This window comes from Procambarus clarkii, chromosome 40, assembly GCF_040958095.1.
Source record: "Procambarus clarkii isolate CNS0578487 chromosome 40, FALCON_Pclarkii_2.0, whole genome shotgun sequence".
In the NCBI taxonomy this organism is placed as follows: Eukaryota; Metazoa; Arthropoda; class Malacostraca; order Decapoda; family Cambaridae; genus Procambarus; species Procambarus clarkii.
Window position 1 is genome coordinate 28,483,911 of NC_091189.1, and position 11,655 is coordinate 28,495,565.

General features: G+C 49.7%; 1 protein-coding gene across 2 annotated transcripts in view; it reads left to right on the plus strand.

The window, feature by feature from the left end:
- The window catches only part of RanBPM (Ran-binding protein M), an 81,864-nt gene that overhangs the window by 9,904 nt on the left and 60,305 nt on the right, over positions 1–11,655 (plus strand). For both annotated transcript variants that reach the window (XM_045742127.2, XM_045742128.2), the window contains exons 2-4: positions 1,087–1,198; positions 1,964–2,112; positions 8,984–9,078. In XM_045742127.2, coding sequence (XP_045598083.1) covers positions 1,087–1,198; positions 1,964–2,112; positions 8,984–9,078 — 356 coding nt within the window. The remainder of the gene's footprint in view (positions 1–1,086; positions 1,199–1,963; positions 2,113–8,983; positions 9,079–11,655) is intronic.

Consider the following 11,655-nt stretch of genomic DNA (forward strand, 5'->3'; position numbering starts at 1 on the left):
AATTGACTGAATCACTGAGATGAAGAAGCTTTATGTGGGCCTTGTATGGGAGTGGCCTCAACCTGTGACCCTTTGGGTTGATTCATTAGTCATGCAGTCACCAGTCCCTACACAGTGGTGAGTGTGTCTGTGTGTGTGTGTTATGCCCATGAACCGACTTGTTCCCTTTGTGGTGCGTAATAAGCAGGGCATGGGCGACGTCTCGGGCCACATCTTAACTGTAGAATTTACAGTACTTTTTATTTTTTTTATTCTTTTGTAATAGGAATATTACTGTATTTTTATTTTATTTAAGAATATTATTTTTATTTTAAGCATTTAAGTTCAGATGAAACTTGGTTAAAGTGTGATGTTGATCTGGACACTCGTTGATATATTCACGGTTTACGAGACTTGAAACTGGCCTCGTGTTGGTTAGCTCAAATGGGCTATATAGGATTAGGTTAACACATTGATATTATATAGAAGTCTGTAGATATGAGTACTGTATCAATTGCTTCAGAACACCTGTGTATTACCCCCTCACAGGTATTGTATTGTATTGTATTGTATTACCATTTCCAATTATTATGTAATTTACTGAACAGTGTACTTCATTTTCATTTGTTAAAGTTTTCTATACAGGTACAGTACCATTCTTTTTCTTTGTTGTTAGGTTATTGAGGTTTCCTGGGTTAATGTGAGTGTGTTTTGGACTTTGTATGGACTATTTCTAACATGTATCAATGTCAGCTGCTTTTGGGCCACACGTTGTTAACAGATGATATGTATAGTCAAACAGAGATTCAGTATTGTATATCGTCACAATACTGTATGTCTGTTATATTTATGTTTGGTATTTTATGATCATAAAATATATAAGTTAATAAGGTAGAACTGTTAATAATACAGTATATGTTCCTGCTACTTAAGATTAAGCAGTATCTCGTAATATTTTTAATTTTTTACTGCATCTGTCTCTCACACTCTCCCAATAACAACATATTTGTCTATACTGTACTGTATGTGAATAACCTTTTTCCTAAAAATATGACGGTATAAATTACATTTATTTTTTTTGTTACAAGATCCTGTGCTGTTTTGCAGGGCACGGCAAGAATCACAAAGATGCAGCTAGTGTCCGTGCCACGAATCCAATACCTGCTGCATGTGGTCTCTATTATTATGAGGTCAAAATCGTCAGTAAAGGCAGAGATGGGTAAGTTTACGAGATACAGTGGTTTAACCTTACAAGTACAGTACCTGTACTGTATGCTTATATTAATGAATCTCCCTAATGCAGAGGTGATGTAGCATTTTGGCAAGCATAGTACACAAGCCATTTTGGATCATTGTGTACTGCAGAGGTCATGATATGGCAGATATTTGTTTCATTTGGTGGAAGGTAAGAGAAATGGGGTCGATATGGGAAATTGAGAATGCACAGTACAGAAAATTGGGAAAGTGTAGTGACTTAAGGGAAATGGGGAAGGTTATAGAAATTGGGAAGGTATAGGATATGTGGAAAACAGGTCTAAACCAAATTTGAAAGTTAGGAAAAATTGGTAAGAAATGGAGAGTTGTAAAAGCAAAGTAAATATTGAAGGTTATGGAAATACGAAGGCAAGGATAAGTGAAGATGTAAAGGAAATCGGGAAGGTAATGTTAGTAGAAAAGGTGTTAGAAGTTAGGGAGGTGTGGGGAACAGGAAGGTAAGGGATATGGGAAAGATGAGGCAAATGGCAAATTTAAATGCAAAGAACATTTTTAATGAGAAGGTAAGATAATAGAAATGGCATGAGAAATTAGGAAAGGTGGGTAAATGGAATGTGAACAATAATTGTGGAATATATAAAAATACAATGTGAGAAATGGGAAAGGTAGATACAATTTATGAAGATGTTAGAAAGATGGGATAGTAAGAGAAGTGTCATTCTCAGTGCTAATTATGTAGCATATGTATTGCTGTTTGTGGATCTTTCAGGTATATGGGTATTGGCCTCTCATCACAAGGTGTCAATATGAACCGATTACCAGGATGGGACAAGAATTCGTTTGGGTATCACGGCGACGACGGGCATTCTTTTTGTTCCTCGGGTAGCGGCCATCCTTATGGCCCCACCTTCACCACAGGTACGCTGGAGTGTTCTCCTGCTGGTGTGTTGTTGTTGTCTTTGTGTATTTATGTCTTAACACACAAGAGTAAATTATACCACCTCCCCTCTTCTTCCTCTCTCTCCTCTTCTTCTTCCTCCCCCTTTCCCCTCTTCTTCTTCCTCCCCCTTTCCCCTCTTCTTCTTCCTCCCCCTCTCCCCTCTTCTTCTTCCTCCCCCTCTCCCCTCTTCTTCTTCCTCCCCCTCTCCCTCTTCTTCTTCCTCCCCCTCTCCCCTCTTCTTCTTCCTCCCCCTCTCCCCTCTTCTTCTTCCTCCCCCTCTCCCCTCTTCTTCTTCCTCCCCCTCTCCCCTCTTCTTCTTCCTCCCCCTCTCCCCTCTTCTTCTTCCTCCCCCTCTCCCCTCTTCTTCTTCCTCCCCCTCTCCCTCTTCTTCTTCCTCCCCCTCTCCCTCTTCTTCTTCCTCCCCCTCTCCCCTCTTCTTCTTCCTCCCCCTCTCCCCTCTTCTTCTTCCTCCCCTCTCCCCTCTTCTTCTTCCTCCCCCTCTCCCTCTTCTTCTTCCTCCCCTCTCCCCTCTTCTTCTTCCTCCCCCTCTCCCCTCTTCTTCTTCCTCCCCCTCTCCCCTCTTCTTCTTCCTCCCCCTCTCCCCTCTTCTTCTTCCTCCCCCTCTCCCCTCTTCTTCTTCCTCCCCCTCTCCCCTCTTCTTCTTCCTCCCCCTCTCCCCTCTTCTTCTTCCTCCCCTCTCCCCTCTTCTTCTTCCTCCCCCTCTCCCCTCTTCTTCTTCCTCCCCCTCTCCCCTCTTCTTCTTCCTCCCCCTCTCCCCTCTTCTTCTTCCTCCCCCTCTCCCCTCTTCTTCTTCCTCCCCTCTCCCCTCTTCTTCTTCCTCCCCCTCTCCCCTCTTCTTCTTCCTCCCCCTCTCCCCTCTTCTTCTTCCTCCCCCTCTCCCCTCTTCTTCCCCCCTCTCTCCCCTCTTCTTCTTCCTCCCCCCCTCTCTCCCCTCTTCTTCTTCCTCCCCCCCTCTCTCCCCTCTTCTTCTTCCTCCCCCCCCTCTCTCCCTTCTTCTTCTTCCTCCCCCCTCTCTCCCCTCTTCTTCTTCCTCCCCCCCTCTCTCCCCTCTTCTTCTTCTTCCTCTCCCCTCTCTCCCTCTTCTTCTTCCTCCCCCCTCTCTCCCCTCTTCTTCTTCCTCCCCCCTCTCTCCCCTCTTCTTCCTCCCTCTCTCTTCCCTCTTCTTCCTCCCCCTCTCTTCCCCTCTTCTTCTTCATCCCCCTCTCTTCCCTCTTCTTCTTCATCCCCCCTCTCTCCCTCTTCTTCTTCATCCCCCCTCTCCCCTCTTCTTCCTCCCCCTCTCTCCCCTCTTCTTCTTCCTCCCCCTCTCCCTTCTTCTTCCTCCCCATCTCCCCCTTCCCCCCTCTCCCCTCTTCTTCCTCCCCATCTCCCCCTTCCCCCCTCTCCCCTCTTCTTCCTCCCATCTATCACCTTCTTCCTCCCCCTCTCCCCCTTCCTCCCCCTCTCCCCTCTTCTTCCTCCCCATCTCCCCTTCCTCCCCTCTCCCCTCATTCTTCCTCCCCCTCTCCCCTCTTCTTCCCCCCCTCTCTCCCCTCTTCTTCTTCCTCCCCCCCTCTCTCCCCTCTTCTTCTTCCTCCCCCCTCTCTCCCCTCTTCTTCTTCCTCCCCCCCTCTCTCCCTTCTTCTTCTTCCTCCCCCCTCTCTCCCCTCTTCTTCTTCCTCCCCCCTCTCTCCCCTCTTCTTCTTCCTCTCCCCTCTCTCCCCTCTTCTTCTTCCTCCCCCCTCTCTCCCCTCTTCTTCTTCCTCCCCCCTCTCTCCCCTCTTCTTCCTCCCTCTCTCTTCCCTCTTCTTCCTCCCCCTCTCTTCCCCTCTTCTTCTTCATCCCCCTCTCTTCCCTCTTCTTCTTCATCCCCCTCTCTCCCCTCTTCTTCTTCATCCCCCCTCTCCCCTCTTCTTCCTCCCCTCTCTCCCCTCTTCTTCTTCCTCCCCCTCTCCCTTCTTCTTCCTCCCCATCTCCCCCTTCCCCCCTCTCCCCTCTTCTTCCTCCCCATCTCCCCCTTCCCCCCTCTCCCCTCTTCTTCCTCCCCATCTATCCACTTCTTCCTCCCCCTCTCCCCCTTCCTCCCCCTCTCCCCTCTTCTTCCTCCCCATCTCCCCCTTCCTCCCTCTCCCCTCTTCTTCCTCCCCCTCTCTCCCCTCTTCTTCTTCCTCCCCCTCTCTCCCCTCTTCTTCTTCCTCCCCCTCTCTCCCCTCTTCTTCTTCCTCCCCCTCTCTCCCCTCTTCTTCTTCCTCCCCCTCTCTCCCCTCTTCTTCTTCCTCCCCCTCTCTCCCCTCTTCTTCTTCCTCCCCCTCTCTCCCCTCTTCTTCTTCCTCCCCCTCTCTCCCCTCTTCTTCTTCCTCCCCCGCTCTCCCCTCTTCTTCTTCCTCCCCTCTCTCCCTCTTCCTCCCCCCTCTCCCCTCTTCCTCCCCCTCTCCCCTCTTCCTCCCCCCTCTCCCCTCTTCCTCCCCCCTCTCCCCTCTTCCTCCCCCCTCTCCCCTCTTCCTCCCCCTCTCTCCCTTCTTCTTCCCCCTCTCTCCCCTCTTCTTCCTCCCCCCTCTCTCCCCTCTTCTTCCTCCCCCTCTCTCCCCTCTTCTTCCTCTCCCTCTGTCCCTTCTTCTTCTTCCTCTCCTTCTCTCCCTTCTTCTTCCTCCCCCTCCCCTCTTCCTCCCCCTCTCTCCCCTCTTCTCCCCTCTTCCTCCCCCTCTCCCCCCCTCTTCCTCCCTCTCTCCCCTCTTCCTCCCTCTCTCCCCTCTTCTTCTTCCTCCCTCTCTCCCCTCTTCTTCTTCCTCCCTCTCTCCCCTCTTCTTCTTCCTCTCTCTCTCCCCTCTTCTTCTTCCTCTCTCTCTCCCCTCTTCTTCTTCCTCCCTCTCTCCCCTCTTCTTCTTCCTCCCTCTCTCCCCTCTTCTTCTTCCTCCCTCTCTCCCCTCTTCTTCTTCCTCCCTCTCTCCCCTCTTCTTCTTCCTCCCCCTCTCCCCTCTTCTTCTTCCTCCCCCTCTCCCCTCTTCTTCCTCCCCCTCTCTTCCCCTCTTCTTCCTCCCTCTCTCTTCCCTCTTCTTCTTCCTCCCCCTCTCTTCCCCTCTTCTTCTTCCTCCCCCTCTCTTCCCCTCTTCCTCCCCCTCTCTTCCCCTCTTCTTCCTCCCTCTCTCCCCTCTTCTTCTTCCTCCCTCTCTCCCCTCTTCTTCTTCCTCCCTCTCTCCCCTCTTCTTCTTCCTCCCTCTCTCCCCTCTTCTTCTTCCTCCCCCTCTCCCCTCTTCTTCTTCCTCCCCCTCTCCCCTCTTCTTCTTCCTCCCCCTCTCTTCCCCTCTTCTTCCTCCCTCTCTCTTCCCTCTTCTTCTTCCTCCCCCTCTCTTTCCCTCTTTTTCTTCCTCCCCCTCTCTTCCCCTCTTCTTCTTCCTCCCCCTCTCTTCCCCTCTTCCTCCCCCTCTCTTCCCCTCTTCTTCTTCCTCCCCCTCTCTTCCCCTCTTCTTCTTCCTCCCTCTCTCTTTTTCTCCCCTCTTCTTCCTCCCTCTTCTTCCTCTCCCTCTCGTCCCTCTTCTTCTTCCTCCCCCTCTCTTCCCCTCTTCTTCTTCCTCCCTCTCTCTTCTCCCCTCTTCTTCCTCCCCCTCTCTCCCCTCTTCTTCCTCCCCCTCTCTCCCCTCTTCTTCCTCCCTCTCTCTTCCCTCTTCTTCCTCCCTCTCTCTTCCCTCTTCTTCCTCCCCCTCTCTTCCCCTCTTCTTCTTCCTCCCTCTCTCTTCTTCTCCCCTCTTCTTCCTCCCCCTCTCTCTCTCCCCTCTTCTTCCTCCCTCTCTCTCCCCTCTTCTTCCTCCCCCTCTCCCCCCTCTTCTTCTTCCTCCCTCTCTCCCTTCTTCCTCCCCCTCTCTCCCCCTCTTCTTCTTCCTCCCCCTCTCTCCCCTCTTCTTCCTCCCTCTCTCCCCTCTTCTTCCTCCCCCTCTCTCCCCTCTTCTTCTTCCTCTCTCTCTCCCCCTCTTCTTCCTCCCTCTCTCTCTCTCTCTCTCCCCCCCCTCTTCTTCCTTCCCTCTTATTTCTGCCCTCTTCTTCCTCCCCTCTTATTTCTGCCCTCTTCTTCCTCCTTTCTCCCCTTATTTTCTTCTTCTCCTCTTCTTCTTCCCCTCTCTCATTTCTGAGTGTGTGAAAGTAAGGGAAAGAGATAATATATGAATACAGGAAACTGCAGAAGTGGTTGACCCATGAGAGGCCTGACAGCTGAGTGAACAGCGCTTTGTATTCATAGTCCTAAGGTTCTGGGTTCGATCGTCGGCGGAGGCGGAAACCAATGTGCAGAATTTCTTTCACCGTGATGTGTCTGCTCACCTTGCAGTAAATAGGTACCTGAGAGTTACAGATGCTGCGGGCTGTTTCCTGAGGGTGTAACAAAAAGGAGGCCTGGTCAAGGACCGGGCCGCAGGGACGCTAAGTCCCGAAATCATCTTGAGATAACCTTAAGATTTGTTCCATGAATCTACCACTCGGTTTCCAAACCAGTATTTACCAAGATCTTTCCTGACTGTAAAGTTATCCAATTTATATCCATAGTGATCTATTTTGTGCTGATGTATTTAACACCTGATTGATATCTTTATTGTTATACCAATTCATTCATAAGAACTATTGTGTGTGCAATATTATTAGTGTGGTAAACGATGGGGGTTAAGTGTAATAGGGGTGGAGGGAGGAGAAGTAGTGGTGGAGGAATGGTGGGTGGAGGGAGGGGGAATGGTTGGGTGGAGGGAGGAGGAATGGTTGGGTGGAGGGAGGAGGAATGGTTGGGTGGAGGGAGGAGAAATGGTTGGGTGGAGGGAGGAGGAATGGTGGGTGGAGGGAGGAGGAATGGTTGGGTGGAGGGAGGAGGAATGGTTGGGTGGAGGGAGGAGGAATGGTTGGGTGGAGGGAGGAGGAATGGTTGGGTGGAGGGAGGAGGAATGGTTGGGTGGAGGGAGGAGGAATGGTTGGGTGGGGGGAGGAGGAATGGTTGGGTGGAGGGAGGAGGAATGGTGGGTGGAGGGAGGAGGAATGGTTGGGTGGAGGGAGGAGGAATGGTTGGGTGGAGGGAGGAGGAATGGTTGGGTGGAGGGAGGAGGAATGGTTGGGTGGAGGGAGGGAAAATGGTTGGGTGGAGGGAGGGAAAATGGTTGGGTGGAGGGAGGAGGAATGGTTGGGTGGGGGGAGGAGGAATGGTTGGGTGGAGGGAGGAGGAATTATGGGTGGAGGGAGGAGGAATGGTTGGGTGGAGGGAGGAGGAATGGTGGGTGGAGGGAGGAGGAATGGTTGGGTGGAGGGAGGAGGAATGGTTGGGTGGAGGGAGGAGGAATGGTTGGGTGGAGGGAGGGAAAATGGTTGGGTGGAGGGAGGAGGAATGGTTGGGTGGAGGGAGGGGGAATGGTGGGGTGGAGGGAGGAGAAATTGTTGGGTGGAGGGAGGAGAAATTGTTGGGTGGGGGGAGGAGGAATGGTTGGGTGGGGGGAGGAGGAATGGTTGGGTGGAGGGAGGAGGAATTATGGGTGGAGGGAGGAGGAATGGTTGGGTGGAGGGAGGAGGAATGGTTGGGTGGAGGGAGGAGGAATGGTTGGGTGGAGGGAGGGAAAATGGTTGGGTGGAGGGAGGGAAAATGGTTGGGTGGAGGGAGGAGGAATGGTTGGGTGGAGGGAGGAGGAATGGTTGGGTGGGGGAGGAGAAATGGTGGGTGGAGGGAGGAGGGTGGAGGAGGAATGGTTGGGTGGGGAGGAGAAATGGTGGGTGGAGGGAGGAGGAATGGTTGGGTGGAGGGAGGAGGAATGGTTGGGTGGAGGGAGGGAAAATGGTTGGGTGGAGGGAGGAGGAATGGTTGGGTGGAGGGAGGGGGAATGGTGGGGTGGAGGGAGGAGAAATTGTTGGGTGGAGGGAGGAGAAATTGTTGGGTGGAGGGAGGGGGAATGGTGGGTGGAGGGAGGGGGAATGGTTGGGTGGCGGAGGAGGAATGGTTGGGTGGAGGGAGGAGGAATGGTTGGGTGGGGGAGGAGAAATGGTGGGTGGAGGGAGGAGGGTGGAGGAGGAATGGGTGGGGGTGGAGGGTGGATGGAGGCAAAATAGAAGGTAGGTGGAGGGGGGGGGGTGGAGGAAGGCAAAACAAGAGGGTGAAGGGAGGGATAATAGGTGGGTGGAGTGAGGAGAAATCCTGGTGGATAAGATGAGTGTGTAACATGGTATTGTTTCATCAGTTGTGGTGACACTAAACACAGACAGTAGATAAATATATACAGTATACTGTACATGTATTTGGAGGACTGTAGTATACAGAAGTTTGTAGGTGAAGCTTGGCAAGCTGTGATGAGAGGGCCAGTCAGGCAGTTTGAGTGTTATAATGCATCCTGATGAATGTCGATGGTGTTTGATGATCTGCTGTATCTCTAGTGTCTGTCACTGAACGCTATTGGAGTTTGACTCAGACTCGTGACCATCTGCTTTCGATGGCTCATATTTCAAGCTTATCCTCACTTTGCCTGGTGATGCCGATACACTTGGGAAGAGAGATTATTCGTAATAAGCTCTTATAGGATTAGTGTAGCACTTTCTTGGAATGTAGAATTCTCTGGCATAAGTTAAGTGGAATTAAGAGGCACTTGTAATTACAGTATCTGCATTGCAACTAATGAGAGTTTGGAGCACTTACATTACCCTAATATAACTGTTCCAAGTAAAAGTGGCAGCAACAGGAAGAGTACTTGTTCTTGCTCATCTTCTTAATAAGATATTGAAAGAATAAAATATTGAAAGTCTGGATGTTGTTGTACTGTCTTCATCATCACAAATAATATTATATCAGTGCACTGCAACTTGACAAATAATAATAATATTGATTTTCATGCATTTCAGGGGATGTAATTGGCTGTGGTATTAACCTTATCGACAATGTTTGTTTCTACACAAAAAATGGCCATTATCTTGGTGTAGCATTTACAGATTTACCGGTGAGTATTTATTAATTTGTAAAATATATTAACAAATCCAAACTAGGATTCATCAAGCTCTCAAATAACCCACCTAAGAGACTTGATTTCCTTAGTCATGATGTCTTAGTTTGTATTAATAGGACAGTTTATGAGCTGTGAAGTGGTTTGAGGATGACTGTATCAATAAGACCGTTGGCACGAGAGTGACATCCCAGTATTTTGGAGCTTGTGAACTGTTTAATAAATATATTACTACTGTATACTTATGCAGCCATGATTGAGGAAAAATTTGGAGGTTTCTTGGACTTAAGTGCTTATTGAATCCTGACCTCTGTATTGTAGCTGTATTTAACTTGAGGCCTTTCAGCACTAAAGGGACTTTTGGATTTTAGCATTTGGGTAAATTTTTGTGAAATCGTACACAAACAGAAATCCAAATTAACCTAATGGCATCACTGTCATGATGTGAAGGTATTGTCTAGTCTTTTTGGAGAGGCCAAATGGTGGCTCTCTGTAGCTAGTTCTCTTAGATAGCTCCACTTAAGTCACATCAGCCTAAGGAGTGTTTAATGGCCTACTGGAGGCCACAGCTGGAACCTGGCCTCTCCCTCATAAAGGATCTGGGAGCAGGATTGTTACAATCATACCTCACCAAGAAAACATCCTAAAATTTAGCAAAGCAAAACTGGCAATGGTTCTCAGAAAGACCAAGACATACAGCAAATCACTTAGTTTCAGGAAGCCACCACCTGGTGGCAATATCATGAAAACTCTGGCTATCCATGTCAACAGAACTCGGTCCAGTCACTGATGACGCCAATTTATAACCACTTCTCGAGTCACTGGCTTTAGCCGGTCCTGGTTTTTCTAGGTATCCTTTGGACTCTGTCCTGTGGGGGCCATTTACTTTTTGTATTGTTTCCAAGTTTAGTGGTTTGCCTCACGTGTGTGTTTCCATGCCTCACTGGTTGTGAAGACTAGGTTTTGTTTTGCCTTGTGCTGCATGTATTTAGGGTAGTCCTTTCTTAAGTGGTCATTTGGTGCTACCCCTGCCCTTACAAGAGTGACATCTCTGGTGGGTTTGGGTGTTTGTCCCTGAGAGAGTATACTGCTGTATATGGTGCCTCACCCTGAATAATGCAAGAGTCTTTGATTTGTAAGGCTTTGTGGTTGGGGTCATTGGGGGGTTTATTGTTGTGGGGTGCACTAGGGTTTGCATGTGTGTATATATGAAGCGATGCTATCACCCTATGCAAAAATTGTTGATCCTCAGGTCTGGATTCAAGGTCAGTTCATCCAGCCAGCATTTCTAGTACCTGGGTGTCCTCCTTGGTCTTTACTTTCAGGCCCTGGTATGCCCTACTCGTCTTTGGAGTGATTTGCTATGGATCGGCTCCTCCGAACCCACACTCGCTATTAATGAGTGAGAGATGTCCATCATCATCATCATCATTGATTTATAGGTTTGTTTCGCTATTTGTGGCTTGGTGATCAAGTAGATGTCCTGAGTTGGCCCTTATTGTGGTTAGGGATTATGTATTGGAGGAGTTGGTGACTTCCACCTGCTGTGTTTGCTCCTCCTTCACTTTTCCCAGTTCCACTTGGCATGGTTTGCCAGACCTCTAGTTTACTCCCCCTCCTCATACCTTGTTTTGGCCTCTGAAGCATCTGAGGGTTTGTATTCTGGGCAGGGTTTACCTGTGGGTGTTGCTTGGCATACTCTGCCCCATCCACATCAACAGCAGAGGTAGTTGAACCATCTTTTCCTGGGGTTTCTGAGCCTATTATTTCTTAGGAGGGTAATCTTTAGCTTGGAATGATGCCGTCTTGTCTGTTCAGGCATTGGGCATGGGATACAGTTCTGCTCTGGGGTCTTCATGTGGAACTCCAGGGCTGGGGAGGGGTGGAGGGCAAGTCTGAGAAGGAACCCTGGGTGCCCTTCAACCATGCCTGGTTTCAAGTTCTATCTGTAGAGAGAGTTTCACTCAGGCCAGAATATTTTACTTTCTCTGTCCATGTTCGAACTGGATTCCTCAGCATATCCTTCCTGGGTTTGCTAATGTGTACCTCTAGTCCTCAGACACACATTTCTGGAGGTTTGTCATTACTCCTTGCTGCTCCTTCATCTTGGGCAAACCTCTTTTGGTTTCTCCTGTGTGGCGCAATCAGAGAACACTGTATAAACATCAGAGGTCTGCGGTTGTTCATGGTCCTACCAGCGAGCATCAGAAATATTGCCGGAACAACCGTGGACATCTTGAAGAGAAAACTAGATTGTTTTTATCAAGGAGTGCCGGACCAACCGGGTTGTGATTGGTATGTGGGCCTGCGGGCCGCTCCAAGCAACAGGCTGGTGGACCAAACAAACAAGTCAAGCCGGGCCTCGGGCCGGGCTTGGGGAGTAGAAGAACTCTCAGAACCCCATCAAGCAGGTATCAAGCAGGTGGGATCAGGGCCTCACTTCCTTGAAGGGTACAGTGTCATTAGGTCTAGCCAGTCTGAGGTCTACCCTTGGGCCCATGATGTTTACACATTTATGGCTTTGTCCACAGTTTTTTTCAACATATCATAGACTGTTGTTAGGGCTTGGGGTTT